This window comes from Erythrolamprus reginae, chromosome 1 (assembly GCF_031021105.1).
Source record: "Erythrolamprus reginae isolate rEryReg1 chromosome 1, rEryReg1.hap1, whole genome shotgun sequence".
In the NCBI taxonomy this organism is placed as follows: domain Eukaryota; kingdom Metazoa; phylum Chordata; class Lepidosauria; order Squamata; family Dipsadidae; genus Erythrolamprus; species Erythrolamprus reginae.
The window spans coordinates 137,735,469-137,755,798 of record NC_091950.1 but is presented as its reverse complement, the minus strand read 5'-3'; the positions used below and the strand labels follow the sequence as shown (position 1 = coordinate 137,755,798).

The 20,330-nt window shown below is 44.6% G+C and overlaps 1 protein-coding gene across 1 annotated transcript in view; it reads right to left on the bottom strand.

The window, feature by feature from the left end:
• The window catches only part of LOC139175573 (NACHT, LRR and PYD domains-containing protein 12-like), a 102,527-nt gene that overhangs the window by 28,443 nt on the left and 53,754 nt on the right, over positions 1-20,330 (bottom strand). Inside the window, exon 8 of the mRNA XM_070766741.1 lies at positions 7,088-7,258. Within this exon, the coding sequence (XP_070622842.1) occupies positions 7,088-7,258 (171 nt within the window). The remainder of the gene's footprint in view (positions 1-7,087; positions 7,259-20,330) is intronic.

The window sequence follows — 20,330 nt, the reverse complement described above, 5'->3', positions numbered from 1 at the left end:
TGTGGTGTACGGGGGTCAGGGCAAGGGTACCTTTTTAAACATCAGGACTTTACCCCCCTGACCCGTTATCAATTCTGGCCATTAGTGTCTAAAGCAATGGCTCAGGTAGGCATGGATCCCGCCGGCTATGGAACGCATTCGTTCCGCATCGGCGCCGCCACTAGCGCGGCACTTTCTGGTCTCCCGGCCCATCGGAGATCGGCCGCTGGCAGTCAGCGGCATACTTGGGTTATGTTAGGCCCGCTGAGGATTCTAGGCAGGGCTTAGGCTAGGTAACCTCTCTGTGTGTGTCCTCTTCCAGGTCCCCATGCCAATCAGAAACCGACGGCGCTGCTGTGTGGCCACAGCATGGTATTTTGGGCCGGCCGCTCAGCAGCCAGAAGCGCCATCGGGACCCAGTTGTCATTGGGACGGTGGGTCAATGTTGTTTGGATGGGCCGAAGAGGTATGCGGTGGGAGGGGCTCCTACCGACGTTGCTGGGTGGGCAGCATCCCAGGGCTGTACCCGGCGCTACTGGGTGGGTGGCTACCCAGGGTCGCGCTCAGATGGGACTGGGTGGGCGGCATCCCATTGCTGCACCCAGATGGCTGGTCTTGCACCTCGGTGGCAATGACCTATGCCTACTTGGTGGTCTACCGTTGATCATCCAGGCGCGCGAAGACCTGCGGTGGCTTCGCACGGTGTGGCCAACCACGCAAGTGGTGTGGTCAGAGATCCTCCTGAGGATCATGTGGAGGGACGCCATTTCCCTTAGGGCCATTCACCGGGTCAGGCGTAGAGTAAATAAGGCCCTGGGCAAAACAGTCAGGGAATTAAGTGGGGTTGTAGTGGCCCATCCCCTCATCACTGTAGATCGGCCATGGCTTTACCGGGCCAACGGCATTCCCCTGTCAGAACAGGGGAACGCCATTTTCTTACAGGACCTGCAGCGGTCTCTACGTGAGCTGGCGCAGCTAGAGGGGGGAGTCGGGGGGCCAAGATAGAGATCTGACCCCCGCTCCGTGGCAGGTTAGGGGCGGAAATCTGGGTGGTGGTTTAGCAACTGCGCGTTCTCCCTTGGGCATCTTTGGGGATGATTGACAGGTTCTCTCCAAGCTCATGGTCGGGTGCTACCTGAGCAGTTGGGGGGAACCTGACTTTGGGTCCCGCACATTGAAGTCCCCGGGTAGGGGTGAGCCGGCGGGACCCCCCTCATGCAAGAGCATGGCAGGGTCTCAGGTGAGGGAGAAGTCCCTCACCTGGACTAGCATCGAGCTACGCCCATAGTTGCCCAGGAATGTTTATTGCTACGTCATTTCCGCCCCGGAAGTGTTTGTTTGACCCTGCAGGTCCATTGTTTGGGTCATAGTTGAACATGTTGATTTATGCAAATTTATGCTAATTCAATTAAATAAATTATGCTAATTTATTATTAATAAAAATGACCCAGTTTAAATCCAGCTCTGGTGTCCGTGTCGTTACTCCATCTCTTCTGCAATAGCGCCGGCGGACTTGCCCACCGGCAGCCTTTGCAGGAGGGTCGGGGGAGACTTCGGACTCCCCATGGCGGCCGCCATGTTGATTTTCGGCCGAAATCTCGCGAGACGAGATTTCAGCTGAAAAGTCAGGCCCACGTGGCCTGACATGCTGCAGAAGCCGGGCAGCACTTGCTGGGCGTATATAAGGGCCTGCAGGCCCTGGGCCAAGCCTTTTCGCCCGGACTTCTGCAAGCTGAGCAGACACCCACCCGCCCACCCTATTTTGCAGTGTGCTACTTTGGGTCGCCCCTAGGGGGGCCGAATGGGAATTTTTTGCGGCTTCGCCCTTTAGGCCAAGCCGTTTTTTCGCCCATTCCACACTGGGGAGATGGATGTGCGGTTAGGGGGTGCTTGCACCTTTTTAGGCTGATTGGCTTACCTTTGGTCATTTAGGTAGGCAGGTTAGGGGCGGAAATCTGGGTGGTGGTTTAGCAACTGCGCGTTCTCCCTTGGGCATCTTTGGGGATGATTGACAGGTTCTCTCCAAGCTCATGGTGGGGTGCTACCTGAGCAGTTGGGGGGAACCTGTCTTTGGGTCCCGCACATTGAAGTCCCCGGGTAGGGGTGAGCCAGCGGGACCCCCCTCATGCAAGAGCATGGCAGGGTCTCAGGTGAGGGAGAAGTCCCTCACCTGGACTAGCATCGAGCTACGCCCATAGTTGCCCAGGAATGTTTATTGCTACATCATTTCCGCCCCGGAAGTGTTTGTTTGACCCTGCAGGTCCATTGTTTGGGTCATAGTTGAACATGTTGATTTATGCAAATTTATGCAAATTTATGCTAATTCAATTAAATAAATTATGCTAATTTATTATTAATAAAAATCACCCAGTTTAAATCCAGCTCTGGTGTCCGTGTCGTTACTCCGTCTCTTCTGCAAATAACAATCATCTATACAAGCATGCAAATACAAGTATTCAATTTATTATCTTAGGAAAAATAACAATGATCTATGCAAGCATGCAAATACAAGCATGCAATTTATTATAATAGGAATTAAAAATCTATGCAAGCATGCAAATACAAGCATGCAATTTATTATCTTAGGAATTATTATCTTTTGAATTCAAGGAGGAGGGGCAGGTATTACTGACTGTAAGAGACAATTTTATTGGCAGTTTGTGTTCAAGCACAGACCACTCAGATTAGGCTGGGGCAGGATTAGACTGGGAAGGATAAAAAGCAGGAAAAAGCCATTTTAATTTGCACTTTCAGATCACAGAGAAGGAGAGAGGAAGGTAGTGGCCCGCGCCCCTAACGGCGCGCAAATCATATAACTATAAACCAAAATCAGCAAAGTTTGGTAGCAATAGGGGTTGTTGATTTTCTTGCTAAGTACTTGTATTTCAATACATTGTTAAGATGACTGGCTTGGTGCAGTGTAACACTTGTTTGGCTGTTGTCTTCCGTAGTACCTTGTGGAACTTGGGGTACTGCCCTCTTTGCATAAGGACATCTAGGTTAGATGGCGAGATCTCTAGATTGCAGTCCTTAGTTTGTAGCTTGCAGTCAGAAGTGGAAAAATTGTCCCAGTCACATGCTGTAATGCAGCCATGTGTGCAGCCTCCACTTCTACAGCGCCCCCCGAGGAGGAGGGCTGTGTGTACAACTGTCGGTTCAGGAAGATTGCGTGCAGTTGAGCAAAAACATAGCAATTTTGGTCTCTCTGTATCGAATTCCTATAATGTTCTTGCGGATTTAAATAGTAAGGATGTTGGAGATATTAGCAAGGTCCCCCAGGCAGAGAATGGGGGGATGTTCAAAGGGGAAGTTGTTCTAAGTGAGGTACATAGTGTCACCAAACCATCAAGTGCAGTTAGTAGAAATAAAAAGAGGACACATTTTCTTGTGGGTGATTCGACTGTTAGAGGTGTTGATTTGGGACAGAGTAAGGATTTGGTGAAGGTGATGAGGTGTCTCCCAGGGGCCACTGCCAGCAGGGACAGGAGGCGGATTACAAACATTGTCAAGGCTATGAGTAAAGGTAATAACGTTGATGTGGTGGTGCATCTTGGCACAAATGATTTGTCCCAGAGAAATGTTAATGAAGTAAAAAGAGATTTTCAATGTCTAAGTGTGGAGCTGGGTAAAATAACTGATTCAGTGACTTTCTCAGAGGTGTTACCGGTTTGTGGCCAAGAGGATAAAACAACCTGTATGAGAGAGTTTTATGGCAGTGGTGTAAAGCTGAAGGTTTTGGCTATGTAAGTCATGATGTCAGTAGGTGGTCTAATGGGGAGTTGTTTCAGAGGGATGGTTTGCATCCATCATACAGAGGTACCCAGGTGCTCGGTGAGGAATTCAGAACTTTTTTGGACAGGCATTTAAACTAGGTAAAGGGGACAGAGATGTAACTGATGTGGGTGATTTCTGTCCCCGACCAATCAGTTTTTGGAAGCTTATGAAAAGGGAGCTGCAAATAAAATAAATGTAGTTGTTGATGATAAGGGGCAAATTAATAATGAAAATAATGTTCTTCGGGTAATGTGCACGAATGCTCGAAGCTTGAACAACAACCTCTGTGAGTTATTGGCCATAATATCTAGAGATAATTTGGATCTGGTTGCCATAACTGAGACATGGTTTAAGGATTCTCATGAATGGGAAATATCCATACCAGGATATACACTGTATAGGAAGGATAGAATAGAGAGAAGGGGAGGTGGAGTAGCCATTTATGTTAACGAAAGTCTAAAAACAACACTAATTCAAAATATATGTCAAGATCTGGAGACCCTCTGGATTTGCATGCAAAATAAAGAAGGTTCTGTCATTAGAATTGGGGTGATCTATAGGCCTCCAGGGCAATCTGAGGAATATGACAACAAGATGGTGGATGAAATTACCCAAATGGCAGTAAAGGGAGATATTGTGGTTATGGGTGATTTCAACATGCCTGATGTTGACTGGAATATCCCCAGTGCCCTTACATGCAAAAGTAAGAATATAGTAGAGGCCTTTACAGGAGCAGCTCTGTCACAGCTGGTTAAGACACCGACTAGAGGGGAGAATATTCTAGATTTAGTTTTTACGAATGGGAATTGGGTTTCAGAGGTCAAGGTGGGAGAAAAGTTTGGTTGCAGTGACCATCTATGTTTGTGGTTTGGTGTAAAAACTCATTGTGAGCAATCCTATAATGCAACCAAAGTATTGGATTTCAGGAAAAACAAATTTTAATGCAATGGGGGAATATTTAGATAATGAATTAAAGGGGAGGGATAAAATGGCAGGAGTGAGCACCCAGTGGATTGTATTAAAAAAAGGCCATCTTAAAAGCCACTGGACTGTATGTAAGACAAATAACTAAAGGTAAAAGGAAGAAGAAACCACTATGGTTTAGCAATGATGTAAGGGCTATAGTCAATGAAAAAAAGGCTGCCTATAGGAGGTATAAAGAGTCTGGAAGTATAGCTGATAGAGAAGTGTATAAAATGAGACAGAAGGAGGCGAAACAGATAATATATGCTGCTAAAGCCTCAAAAGAGGAAGAAATTGCCAAATCTGTAAAGAAGGGAGATAAAACCTTCTTCAGATATATTAGTGATAAGAAGAACTGCGGCATCACGAAGCTTAGTATCGGGAATAATACATGCATTAATGGGAATAAGGAGATCGCTGACTATTTCAATAGCTACTTCTGTTCAGTTTTCTCAAAAGACACCTTACAAAATAATACTATACAGGGATATAGCATTGCTTCCAGCTGTACGGATTCAGCTCCAGTGATCTTAGAAGCCGATGTCTTAGAAGAACTTGAACGATTAAAGATAAATAAGGCAATGGGTCCAGATGGCATCCACCCAAGAGTTCTTAAAGAACTCAGATCTGTCATTGCTACCCCCCTGACTGATTTGTTTAACCAATCCTTGTTAACAGGAGACGTTCCTGAGGATTGGAGAATGGCCATTGTTGTGCCTATCCACAAGAAGGGCAGTAGAGAAGAAGCTGGTAACTACAGGCCAGTTAGCTTGACATCAGTTGTAGTTAAAATGATGGAGACTCTACTCAAAAAGAGGATAAATCAGCACCTAAAAAACAATAACTTATTGGACCCAAATCAGCATGGCTTTACTGAAGGCAAATCATGTCAGACTAATCTCATTGATTTCTTTGACTATGTCACAAAGGTGTTGGATGAAGGTGGTGCCGTGGATATTGCCTACCTGGACTTCAGCAAAGCCTTTGATACGGTTCCACATAAAGAGCTGATAGATAAATTAGTGGAGATTGGACTTAATCCCTGGATAGTTCAATGGTTTTGCAGCTGGCTGAAGCGTAGACATCAGAGAGTTATTGTTAACGGCGAGTATTCTGAGCAGAGTCAGGTTACAAGCGGTGTGCCACAAGGGTCTGTTCTGGGTCCTATTCTTTTTAATATGTTTGTGAGTGACATAGGGGAAGGTTTGGTAGGGAAGGTTTGCCTATTTGCCGATGACTCTAAAGTGTGCAATAGGGTTGATATTCCTGGAGGCGTCTGTAATATGGTAAATGATTTAGCTTTACTAGATAGATGGTCAAAGCAATGGAAACTGCAGTTTAATGTTTCCAAATGTAAAATAATGCACTTGGGGAAAAGGAATCCTCAATCTGAGTATTGTATTGGCAGTTCTGTGTTAGCAAATACTTCAGAAGAAAAGAATTTAGGGGTAGTGATTTCTGACAGTCTCAAAATGGGTGAACAGTGCAGTCAAGCGGTAGGGAAAGCAAGTAGGATGCTTGGCTGCATAGCTAGAGGTATAACAAGCAGGAAGAGGGAGATTATGATCCCGCTATATAGAATGCTGGTGAGACCACATTTGGAATACTGTGTTCAGTTCTGGAGACCTCACCTACAAAAAGATATTGACAAAATTGAATGGGTCCAAAGACGGGCTACAAGAAAGGTGGAAGGTCTTAAGCATAAAACGTATCAGGAAAGACTTAATGAACTCAATCTGCATAGTCTGGAGGACAGAAGGAAAAGGGGGGACATGATCGAAACATTTAAATATATTAAAGGGTTAAATAAGGTCCAGGAGGGAAGTGTTTTTAATAGGAAAGTGAACACAAGAACAAGGGGACACAATCTGAAGTTAGTTGGGGGAAAGATCAAAAGCAACATGAGAAAATATTATTTTACTGAAAGAGTAGTAGATCCTTGGAACAAACTTCCAGCAGACGTGGTAGATAAATCCACAGTAACTGAATTTAAACATGCCTGGGATAAACAAATATCCATCCTGAGATAAAATACAGAAAATAGTATAAGGGCAGACTAGACGGATCATGAGGTCTTTTTCTGCTGTCAGACTTCTATGTTTCTATGTTTCTATTAAAGGAATGTATGGCAGTGAAATGTATTCAAGGGAAAAAACAAAGTCCAGTTACATTTTGGGAGAGGAGGGGGAAGCACTTTTGGGACAACCATAACCTGGATGACTGAGAATATCCATGGACAAAACCATGGAATGTGTTTCATAGGCACTAAAGGAAATGTGATTATGTGTGGCAAATCCTTTCCCTGAATACATTTCCAGAGTATTAATTGCCAAAGGACCAAACTGAAAGGAAAAAAATAACTGCCACTTACTTTAGTGTCTCTATTGTACATTCTGGCTGTTTGAGCCCATCACACAGCACTTCCATTATTTTGTCATCTGGGTTCTTGAGGTACAGCGTTAATTCTCTCAATCTCTGATTCTTCCTGAGTACTTCAACAAGATGCCTGCTGCAGGATTCGGTCAGGATCTCTTCAGAAAGTCTGTAGAAAAATGCATATAGCTTTTTTTTATAGCAACTGAGGGGGATATAATTATGCTTGAGCTGCTTTTCACTGGATATATCAAGCTTGCAGAGAAGGACCGTTGTACTTATCTGAACAGGATGTAATTATGCTTGAGCTGCTTTTCACTGAATATATTTCCACAATGTTAAATATCAAAAGACGGTTGCAGAGATCAAATTGAAAGGATGGAAAAATCACTTACTATATTGTTTCTATTTTACATTCTGTATGACTGAGCCCCTTCACACAGTAGTTCCATTTTTTTGTCATTTGTGTTATTAAGGGAGAAATTTAACGTTCTCAATCTCTGGTTTTTCCTGAGTACTTCTACAAGATTCCTGCTGCAAGATTCTGTCATGATCTCTCCACCAAGCTTGCAGAGGAGGACCATTGTACTTAACTGAACGGTATTCTCAATGCACTGCGAGGAGAATCCAATGTGGGTAATAGTCTAGCCTGATTGGTAGGGATTGAGTTTAAATTTAAATATTTGTTAAGTCCCGCCCTCTACGTGCCCGTATAGGCCAGTCAGAAAAATGAAGGAATGGTGTAAAAGAACAATACTTTATTTACCATAACTCAACTGGAAAGCCAAAGTGACCACAAACCAAACAGCACCCCTGGGTCCACTGCCAGGAGCTTTGGACTCTCTTCACAGTGCATCGAGAAGACCATTCAGGTAGGTACAACGGTCCTTCTCCAATACACTGCTACGGAGAGTCCAATATGGGATATACCCGTTTTAGTTCACTGGGCGGGAAGGCTGGACCAGGGGTGACGGAGAAATACACGCCCTCTGTAATATCTGCCTCCCAAAGAATGCCTCCACTGAGGCAAAGGAGTCAATGTGGTAATGCCGAATAAACATGGACGAGGATGCCCACGTTGCGGCTCTGCAAATGTCCTCCACTGACAATTGGGCAGCCCATGCTGTCATAGCAGCCGCACTGCGTGTGGAATTGGCAGTAATTCCAGATGGTACTGGGTGACAGCCCGCCTTATCGGTATGTATAATGCAGGCTCTAAGCCAGCAACTGAGTCTGTGTGGAAACCCTTGAACCCATGGATGAAGGGTGGAAAGACACAAATAAAGATAATGTCTATACATGAGACAAATGTCCCCAAGAGTTGAGACAGAAAGGCCAGGGAGACTCTCTTGTGATGCTGGAGGGAGAGCACCAACTGCTTGATTTTCTCCTGACAGTTGGGGAACAGGTACACCATACAAGTGGATGAGTCTAGGTGTGCCCAAGTGGGGCAGGATCATCGTGGGATTCATGTGGCTTTTAAGGTGGTTCACCGAAAAGCCATGCAGTTCACTGTGGTCTCAAGGTCTGCTCGTGCCGGCTCAGGGTTCACTGTGGTCTCAAGGTCTGCTCATGGCTGCTGGGAGCTCCTGGACAGGATGACGATGTCATCCAGGTACGCCATGAGGCGTAATGAGTGGTGCGCAAGTGCACTGTTAATACATCAAGCAGGTGAACGTCCTTTGGGTTGATGAAAGCCTGAAGGGCATTGCCCTGTACTGGAAGTGGCATCCTTCCAGGCAAAATCTGAGAAACCACCTGTGGTCCAGATGTATGGGGACATGTAGATAGGACTCCTTCAGGTCGATTGATGTCATCCATTCTCATGGATGAATCAAAGCCAGGATAATCTGTTAGGAGTGCATTTTGAAGTGCCAATAATGGACATACAGGTTCAATTGTTGCAAGTTCAATATGAGACACCATTTTATTTATTTATTTATTTATTTATTTATTTATGTTAAACAAAAATAGTATTATAGTACATATTAACATAACATAACATAAGTAGAATGTTGTAATAGAAAGGATAATAAGACAGCAGGACAGGGAAATTAGGCACATAAGTGCACATATGCACGCCCCTTACAGACTTCTTAGAAAAGGGGAGAGGTCAATTGTAGATAATGTAAGGTTGAAGATTTTTGGGTTGGGAGAAGCAACAACAGAGTCAGGTAATGAGTTCCAGGCGGTGACCACACTATTGCTGAAATCGTATTTTCTGCAGTCAAGTTCGGAGCAATTTACCTTCAGTTTGTATCTATTACGTGCTCTTGTGGTGTTGTTGTTGTTGTTCAAGGTGAAGTAGTCACTGACAGGGAGTACATTATGATGTATGATTTTATGAACAACAGTTAAACAGTCTGCGGAGAGGGGCGGCATACAGATTTGATAAATAAAAAAATAAAAAATAAACAAATAAACAAGTTCGGAGACAACGTAGTTGTAAATTTTCTAGATTTAGTATTTGAAGTCTGGAGGGGTAGGGTAATTTGTTACGTGAGGAGTGAAGGACTCTTCTTGTGAAGTATTTCTGGACTCCTTCGATTGTATTAATATCTGATATGCAGTGTGGATTCCACACAGGTGAGCTATATTCTAGAATAGGTCTGACAAATGTTTTGTATGCTCTGGTTAATAAATCAGTGTTTCTAGAGAAGAAGCTACATAAGATTAGGTTTATAATTCTTAATGCTTTATTGGCAATGCTGTTACAGTGGGCTCTAGGACTTAGGTCATTGGAAATGAGTACTCCAAGGTCTTTGACTCAGTGAGGGTCCTCTGTTACTTCAATTTTACCAAGTATGTATTTACTATTTGGATTCTTTTTACCAATGTGTAGGATGGAGCATTTGTTGGTAGAGATTTGAAGTTGCCAGTTGCTAGGCCATTCAGCTACATGGTCAGAGTCCTTTTGAAGGGTGGAAGTATTGTCAGTGGTATTAAATAGTTTAACATCATCAGCAAAGAGAACATAATTGCTTGTCATTTTGTCACAGAGATCATTTATGTAGAGTATAAAGAGAGTAGGTCCTTAAACACTGCCTTGTGAGACACCACTGTTAACTGGAGCAGGATTAGATATGGCATTACCTATTTTGACCACTTGTTGTCTGTTGGACAGGAACGCTGAAATCCAATCATGCAGGGATGCCATAAGATTTTAGTTTCAGAAGAAGTTTGTCATGAACTACTGAGTCAAAGGCTTTGCAAAAGTCTATATAAATTGCATCTATTGATCTACCGTGGTCAAGTTGCGTAGTCCATATGTTTTTACAGTGTAATAGTTGCAGATTGCAGGATATTTTTTTTCTGAAACTGAATTGTTGTTTGGAAAGTGTTCTGTTGGGCTCTGGTAGAATCCTCTCAAAAATGCACAGGTACAAATTTCAGACACACGCACGTTTGAAAATTCAAAACAATGTTCTTTATAATGAAAATTCACTTAAACCAAGCCCTCTTTTGGTATAGCAAAGAGCACTCATCTCCAAACAAACTGGTAATTTCTACTAGTCCCTTATCAGTTCTGTGATACTTAGCTTGCAGCTGTGGGGCAATTCACAGTCATTCTTCTTTCACAAAGTGAAACACACTTTGCTCAGGTTTAGTTTCAAAGCGGGAAAAAATCAGCACACAAAAAGTCAAAGTCAGTAAAGCCATCATGAAACACAATGATCAGATAATTCTCCACAATGGCCAAACCCACAGGCCACTATTTATAGCAGCCTCACTAATTACCACAGCCCCACCCAACCACAGGTGGCCTCATTTTCTTTGATAATAATCTCTCAGTTGTTGTTGCCTATGCATCGCTCTCTGCATGCGTGGCTGTATCATTAACTCTTGTTCTGAATCCAAGGAGGAGCTAGATAATTGATCTCCTTCTGAACTGTCTGCCACACTCTCCTCCTCCCTGTCACTCATGTCTTCTTGGTCAGAGGAGCCTTCATCAGCAGATTCCACCGGGGGAAAAACAGGCCTGCAGCATGTGGATGTCTCCCCCACATCCACAGTCCTTGGGGCAGGAGCAGGGCCAGAGCTAACCACAACAGAAAGTAGGTTATTAGTTTCGAGATGAAGTGTAATGGATTGGTTTATGATGGATTCCATGACTTTGCAAGTGACACAAGTCAAGGAGATTGGTCTGTAGTTTTCAACATTGCTGGAATCACCTTTTTTGAAGATAGGGATGACTGTGGTTAGAGACCAGAGTTTAGGTAGGGAACTAGTTGTAGAAGATATTTTGAAAATTATGCTTAGGGGTTCAGCCAGGGTTGAGAAGAGCTTTTTTAAGAGGTATGTGCATAGTCCGTCTGGTCTGATAGAAAGGGAAGGTTTTAGGTTGTGTAATCATTTTTTAACATTTTCCTCTGTACATTCAATTTGTGTTAGATCATTGAAGTTAGTTGAGTTGTGACTAGGAAAAGTTGGACATGAGCCATTGCTGTTAACAAAGACAGAGCTGAAGAAAGTGTTAAAGAGGTTAAAAAAGTGTTAGAGGGGTGGGATGGATCTAGAGTCTTTGAGTTTATTGTTTACAAAGTTATAGAAGGCATGAGTTGATTTTGTACGTAGGAGGTTTTCTTTTTGATTAATGAAATAGTTGGTATATTCAGTCTTTATTTGATGACATAAATTTTTATAGCGGTTTTTAAAGTTTGCAACATGGCCTATTTTATTTTTATGCCAGAGTTATTATTTTTGGGGGGGATTGTAGTTTTCTTATTTTTATAGGTAATTTATTTTTCTTGGTTTTGGTGAATAGTAGAGGTACATATAATTTTATGACTCTTTGGATCTCGAGCAAAAATATATTGTAATAGTCACCTACAATGATACAGCCGGAGAATATTGTGGTCCAGTCAAGCGATGAGAGATAAGATTCTATGTTTTCATAGTTGGCCTTTTTAAAGTTGAAATTGGTTGTCTTGTTCTTGGGGTTGTTTATTTGAGGAAGTACATTGAGGCAAAAGTCGATTGTGCTGTGGTCACTGTTGGAAAAGGGTTCTCTTACTTTGGGTCCATAAATTAGTGCAGAAGATGAGGTCTAGGCAGTTGTTGAGTCTGGTATTGTCTGTAACTAGTTGCACTAGTCCTAGACTAGTGATAGCATTGTAGAGGGTTGAGTGGATGGGTTCAGTTGTGCATTCATTTAGGGACCAGTTAATATGTGGTAGGTTTAAATCACCAAGAAATATAAGAGAATGTTGGTAGGAGGTTGTCCACGTTAGTAGTGTGGTTAGCTTGTTCGCATGTGAGATGTCATAGTCACGGGCTCTGTAACATAGGAGGAAGTGGAGTGTGGTGACTGAGGTTAGTTAATATATGATAGTTTCTGGAAGGTAAAGATCTTGTTTAACTTGGATTTTCTTTAGGTTGAGTGATTTTTTATAGAAGACTCCACCCCCTCTTCGGATAGATCAGCAGGGGATCAGACAGGCTGGGCTGGATCAAGGTGATGGCGCACGGGTAGATCACAGGGGTTGATTTGCTGGTGCTGGTGGTCCTGGGGTGCGCTGGTGCTGATTGGGGTTCTAAGGGCAGTAGGGATCAATCACTTATGGTCAGTTGAACCTCCGGAGTCCTGTGGTTTTCGGCTTTCATGCAGGATCACACCGGAGGACTTGAGGACAGTGAAGATGATGGGGTAGAACCCCTAGCCCTCCTGAGAGGTCGGCACCCTGTCGATGGCATCTATGTAAAGAAGGTAATGAACCTCTTGCTGTAACAGGGCTTGTTTCTGCCGATTGGTTATTATGGGGCAGATGATGAATCTGCGAGGAGGAGGACCAATAAATTCGATACGTAGACCCTGGGAGATGGTGGACAAGGCCCAATTGTCGGCAGAGGTGTATTCTCAGGAGGCTGTGAAATGAATTAGACGGCCTCCAATGGGAATGTCAAGAGGCAAGTCATTTGTTCTTGCGAAAAGCCCTTAGTGTTGGGCCCCTTGTAGAAATGCTTGGGCTGCTGAAATTGTCAGTTGCGATCAGTGAAACCAGATCTATCTCCTCTTAGGAATTCTGGCCATAGGCCCCTTGCGTGTATGACCTGGGGACTGGGGGCGTGGCTGAGGAAGGTTCAGTCCAAAAGGGCTGCCTCCTATAGCACAGAAAAAAATCGTCTGCCTTGGCGTTTGGTTGTCTTAGGCAGCACCTTTTTCTTATCTTTGTCCTCTATGAGGACAGAGTCCAAGGATTTGCCAAACAATTTTATTTCCTGAAAGGGTACAGAAGCCTGACACCATTTAGATTTTACATCCGCCTGCCATGTGAGAAGCCACAGGAGGTGGCAGGAGAAGAAAACCATACTGCGCTCAAGGTTGCATCCACTGAGAATTCGGCCACCACGAGGAGCTTATTGTGGGAGTGGGAGGCACTTTTCTTCAGTGGTTCTCCACCTACCTCTCCGGTCAGACGCAGTCAGTGTTAGTGGGGGGGTCTAGGTTTCTCCATTGTGGGGTGCCTCAGGGGTCGGTCCTCTCGCCCCTGCTATTTAATATCTACATGAAACCGCTGGGCGAGATCATCCACGGGCATGGGGTGAGGTATCATCACATCTCCACCCCATGTCCAGTCAGTGAAGCAGTTGAAGTGATGTGCCAGTGCCTGGAGGTTGTAAGGGTCTGGATGGGTGTCAACAGACTCAAACTCAACCCTAATAAGACGGAGTGGCTGTGGGTTTTGCCTCCCAATGACAATTCTATTTGTCCGTTCATCACCCTGGGGGGGGGAGGAATTACTGACCCCCTCAGAGAGGGTCCGCAACTTGGGCATCCTCCTCGATCCACAGCTAACATTAGAGAACCATCTTTCAGCTGTGGTGAGGGGGGGCGTTTGCCCAGGTTCACCTGTTGCACCAGGTGTGTCCCTACCTGGACTGGGAGTCACTGCTCACAGTCACTCATACCCTCATTACCTCAAGGTTCGACTACTGTAATGCTCTCTACATGGGGCTACCTTTGAAGAGTGTTCTGAAACTTCAGATTGTGCAGAATGCAGCTGCGAGAGCAATCATGGGCTTCCCCAGGGATGCCCATGTCACATCAACACTCTGCCGTCTGCATTGGTTGCCGATCAGTTTCTGGTCACAATTCGTGAGCTGAGGTGACCGGCAGCTGAGCAAGTGGAAGCTGGGTGGAGTGAAAGCGAGGCAAGCTTGCGTGTTTGTATACGGAGCCAAGCGGAAACAAAGCAGGTGAAAGCTGAGCTGATAAGATCAAAGGCGGCTGGGTGGCTGGGATCCCACAGGAGCTGGCTGGTGAGAGCAGGCAGATCTGGGGCACTGGTAGTGAGAGCAGCCAGTGCTGGAAGACCTGCCAGAAGAAGATCTGCGGGTCAGAGGGGCCAGGACCGACCATCGAGAAAGGAGTTGGCAAGGACAATGGCCGGTGTACCAGGAAGCCAGAGATGTCAACTTGTGAGAGGGGGCATCATTCGAAAGCAACCTGTGGAAACCAAGAACTGACCAATAAGGACCACATTCCCTGTATGGAGCCAGCTGAGCCAGGAGGAGACCGAAGTTACAACAATGGGGGTGAGAACTTACTTAGAAGACTGGAGACAAAGGAGATATCCCCCCCTTCCCGCCCCGGACTACTATTTTTGAAAAAGACAGTCCTTTCCCTTTATTGCCTTCGGAAGAATCTTACTGTACCCTTTGTGGAAGAACTGTGACTCAGGAAACTTGTAAAGGACTGACTCGAATTAATCTAATGTATTGTATTTTTTAATGAATTGTTTTTAGTGTAAGTTTTTAGTGTAAATTAATTTAACTGATTTTATCTCTATCCTTGCTATTTATTATTAGTAATAATTTTGGAATAATTGGTATTTATTAGTATTAATTAATTAGTATTAATCTGTATTTTTAATTCTATATTTATAATTTTATATTTTAATTAAATTATTGGGGGATTTTTAATTGATGGATAAGTGGGGCGGGTGTAGTAATATGTATGGAATGAATGGTTGGTATGGCTGGGATGGGTGGATGGGTGGGATTATGGTATGGATGAGGTAAATGGGAATGGTATAAATGACACATTTGGCCCACCTGACGCGAGAGAGACAGGAGGGGAGGGGGCACCTATCTCTGGAATGGCAGAGGGTCAGAATATTCCGGTGCTGCTGGGGAGAAGCAGATATGGCAGGAGCCATGGAGCTAACCATTCCAGGGGAAGAAGGGATTGCTGCTTAATAACGATCCCTTGTTCCGGTTCCTTGAGTTCAACCCAGGGTGCTGGTGATGAGTGTAATTCTGGCTCGGGTCTCAGGCTGCTGCTACTCAATGCCAGGTCAGTGGTAAATAAAACTCTCATCATCCAGGATTTGTTCCTCTCTCTGAAATTTCCCCAGCCGGGTTTCAGGTATGGCATCAGCCTTGACCCCAGGGAAGGGGGGGAGGAGTGGCTATTATAGCCAGGGAGACCCTTTACCTGTGTAGACTCATTGCTCCAGAGATTGCGGGTTGTGAGTCCCTCCTGGTGAAGTTGGACTTAGGGGTTCAGGTAGGCTTGTTGCTCACGTACCTGCCTCCCAGCTGCGTGTCAACAGCCCTGCCTGTGCTGCTCGAGGAGGTAGCCAGTCTGGCAGTGGGGTTCCCCAGATTTATTGTCTTGGGGGACTTTAACCTACCGTCGCTCAGCGAAACCTCTGGGCTATTGCAGGAATTCATGGTCACCATGACAACAATGGACCTGACTCAAATAGTACCGGGTCCGACTCACGAGGGGCGGCACGCTCCTGGCATGGTATTCCTCTCTGAGCAATTGAGCAATGGTCTGAGACTAAGGGGCTTAGAAGTGTTGCCTTTGTCATGGTCAGACCATTTTCTATTACGGCTTGACTTCCTGGCTCCAATCCTTCCCCATAGGAAGGCGGGACCGATTAGGCAGTTCCGCCCCAGACACCTGATGGACCCAGAGGGCTTTTAGAGGGAACTTGGGGTTATTCCAGATGCACTCGTTCACAGTTCGGCAGAGTCTCTTGCTGAAGCCTGGAACAAGACTGAGGTGGAGGCTCTTGATCGGATTGCACCATTGCGACCTCTCCATGGCGCTAGACCCCATAGAGCTCCATGGTTCAACAAGGAGCTCCAGGAGTTGAAACGCCAGAAGAGACGTCTAGAGAAGCAATGGAGGAAGATAAGTCCAAATCTGAGCAAACACTTTTAAGAGCTTATATTAAGACTTACAAAATGGTGCTCAAGGCAGCAAGATGCCTTGATTGCATCAGCGGAATCTCACCCAGCCACTCTGTTTACAGTGACCCACTCCCTTTTTAACTAGGGGGGAGTTGGGGAACACTTGCAGAGTAGTGCCGAGGATTTTAACACATTTATCGCTGATAAAGTAGCTCGGATCCGGGCGGACCTCAACTCCATTTGGATAATAGAGTCGACTGACAACGAGTTAGTCGAGATGACTGGGGCCCGTACTTGTCCATCTGTCTGGGAGGAATTTAATCTGATGACACCTGATGAAGTGGACAAGGCCATTGGAGCTGTGAGTTCCACCACCTATTTGCTGGATCCATGTCCCTCTTGGCTGGTTTCAGCCAGTAGAGAGGTGACATGGAGCTGGGTCCAGGAGATTGTCATTTTTCTGATGGTGTTTTTCCCCCCCCAATTTTGTGCTATTGTAATTCTTATTGCAGTAATCATATCTTGTATCAGATAATAATAGTCTTTTTTGAGTTTTTGATTTATTATGCCTAGAAGAAAGGTCTCTGGTTTTAATCTCAGTTTAATTGTGGTAATATCAAAAATCCATCCTTGGAGTTTTTTCCATGTCTTTTTTATTTGGGGACATGTCCACCATAAATGAAAAAGGTCCCATTTTTATTGTTACACCTCCAACAATTTGGTTTCAAATTTGGATATATTTTGGCTAGTCTGGCTGGTGCTAAATGCCATCTGTAGAACATTTTTTGGATATTTTCTTTATATGGAACCGATTTTGTTATTTTAACATTTTTCCACATTAATTTCCATTGTTCTAAATATATGTTATGTCCCACATTTTTGGCCCAACTAATCATGTTTCCTTTAACTATTTCCATTTCCATTTTGTACTCAATTAAAAAGTTATATAGCCTGGTTATAAAAATTTTTTCCTGACCTAATATCAATTTATCTAATACACTATCCTTTTCCTGGATTCCATTATTCTTTTTGTCTTTATGCCACTTTACCTGAATTTGTGTGTATGGCCACCAATCAATAATAATATTTTGTTTTTCTAATTGTTGTCTTGTTTTAATATTTCCTTTCTCATCTAATATATGATTATAATTCACCAGTTTTTGAATTCGGAAAATATTTGGATGTGTAAGGGCTTCCATACTGGAATACCATCTTGGAATTTTAACATAGTGTTCTCTTTTAATCTTTTTCCATGTTGCCATTAAGGAGTCTCTAATTGTATGATTTTTAAAATATGTTGGGACTTTGGTTTTTTCATTCCAAAGGAATCCACACCTTGTAAAATGTCATGTCCTTCTAAAGCTAATAGTCTTTGATTTTTGATATCTATCCAATCTTTTATCCAAAGTAATGTCGATGTTTGATAATAGCTTTCAAAATCTGGAAGTCTGAATCCACCTTGTTTGACTTTATCTTGTAAATATTTAAATCTTACTCTCGTTTTTTTCCCTTCCCATATGAATTTAGAGATTGTGCTATTCAATTTTGTAAAGAAATTTTTATTTAATTTTACCGGAATGGTTTGAAATAAATAAAGAAATTTTGGTAGAATCGTCATTTTGATTGTGGAAATTCTCCCTGTAAGTGAGATGTGTAATTTATTCCATCTGATTAATTGTTCTTTGGGTTTTTTAATTAATGTATCATAATTGTCTTTTTTGATTGTGCTACATCTTTTGGTTAGTGTTATGCCTAAATACTTTACTTTCTTTACAGTTTGAATTCCTAAATTTCTCTCTAATTCTTGGTCTTGTTCTGGTTTCATGTTTTTGGTTATGATTTTAGGTTTTTCTTTATTAATTTTTAGACCTGCCACCTCTCCATATTGTTTTATTTCTCTCATTAGATGCTCACCTGCTTCTATTGGGTCATCTATTATAAATACTAAATCGTCCGCGTAGGCCTGTACTTTGAATTCTTGTTTTCTGGCCTTCAAACCTGTAATCTTTGAATTTGTTCTTATTTGGTTTAGCATTGTTTTGACTGCTAGTATATATAAGAGTGGAGATAGCGGACAACCTTGGCGTACCCCTTTCCAAATTTGGAATGATTCTGTTAGTTCACCATTAATTATAATTTTTGCAGATTGGGTATTGTATATTGTTTGTATCATTCGGATAATTTTGGGGCCAAATTTCATTTTTTGTATTAATTCCAATATGAATTCCCATCTCAAATTATCAAATGCTTTCTGGGCGTCTAAGAACATAAGGGCTAGTTGTCTTTCAGAGTGTATCTCATAGAATTCTAACACATCCAATATCGTTCTTATATTGTTTCTTATATATCTTCCTGGCAGAAATCCATTTTGATCATCATTTATCCATTTATTCATAATTGGTTTCATTCATCTACGTTAAGGAATGATATTGGTCTATAATTTTGATTGTTTTGTTTTTTTGAGATATCCTTGGGTATTAGACTTACTAACGCCTGTGTCCATGTTGTCGGAATTATTCCCTGTTCTAGCACTTCATTAAATATAATTAATAATATTTCCCCTATTATTTCTTTTAGTTCTTTATAGAATTCCCCTGGTATCCCATCTGGGCCTGGTGTTTTGTTGTTTTTTTGTTTCACTATTGCTTTGTCCAATTCTATTAACATTATTTTCTTGTTTAGTATTGTTCTATCTACTTCTGATATCTGTTCTAATTTTACATTTCCTAAGTACAGTGGTACCTCATGATACGAACCCCTCGTCTTACGAACAACCCGAGATACGAACCCGGGGTTCAGAAATTTTTTGCCTCTTCTTACGAACTTTTTCCTTCTTACGAACCCGCTGCCGCCGCCGCCGAAAAGCCCCGCCGCCTGGCTGTCACCTTTTGAAACAGCCAGGGGGCTTCCCAGCGTCCTCCTGAACCCGAACGCCAAACCCGAACTTCCGGGTTCGGCGTTCAGGAGGCCGCCGAGAAGCCCCCCGGCTGTTTCAAAAGGTGACAGCCGGGCAGCGGGGCTTCTCAGCGAAAGTTCAGGTTCGGGAGGCCGCTTTGAGTTTTTGGCTGGGGGGGAGGCAGGAGGTCCCGCGTGACACACCCCACCCCTTCCCCCCCAGCCACAAACCCAAAGGTCCCCACCACACCACCCTCTGTAGGAGACTTAGCCTCCCAATCCTCCCCGCCCCTCACCCATAGCCTCCCGAGCGCTTTTGCCCGATGGGAAACGAAGTGCTGGGGTGGGGGGTGTCCTGACAACTCCCACCCCAGTGCTTTGCCTCCCGCTGGGCAAGAGCGCTCTTCTGCCAGCCATGCGTGAGGGGCGGGGGCGGGGGGCGGGGGTGCCCCCTGCAGCGGAGACATTTGGGTTCTTGGCTGGGGGAAAGGCAGGAGGTCCGGTGCTTCGCCTGCCTTCCCAGCCAAAAGGCAAAGCCGTGCAGCTCCACAGCCACCGAAGGAGGCTTAACCCCGCCCCCCTGTCCCACCCATCGCCTGTGGTTGGCAGAAGAGTGGGGGCAGGCAGGAGGCAGTTCTTTGGCGGCTGTGGAGCTGCGCGGCTTTGCCTTTTGGCTGGGAGGCAGGTGAAGTGGTGGACCGCCTGCCTTTCCCCCAGCCACATTCGCCTTCCTCCACTGCCAGCGGCATCCAGCTCCTCCTCTTCTCGCTTCTTTACAAGATGACAGCTGGGCGGCGGCACGGAAGCTGGAGGCGGCGCCTGCTGCTTGCTCTCCTGGGGGGGCCTGCAAAGATCACCTTTGGGAGCTTCCCAGCCAGGTCCCTTCCACGGGGCGGTGGCTGTGGCTCCCCCCAGTTCTCCCAAGGACCTCTCCCACGCACCCCCGCTGCCCCCAGCCTCCGCGCCGCTGCCCGGCTGTCATTTTGTAGAGAAGCGAGAAGAGGAGGAGGAGCTGGATGCTGGTGGTGGCGGAGGAAGGCGAATGCGGCCCGGAGGCTAGGAGGGAGGCGGAATATGGGAGGAGGAGGGAGGCAGCGTCCACGCTTTTCTTTCGGCGGAGGAGTTAATTGGCCAGAGAAAGGGATCAATGTAAAAGCGCCGCTGGGCTGGGAACATCTTTGGCCAATTAACTCCTCCGAAAG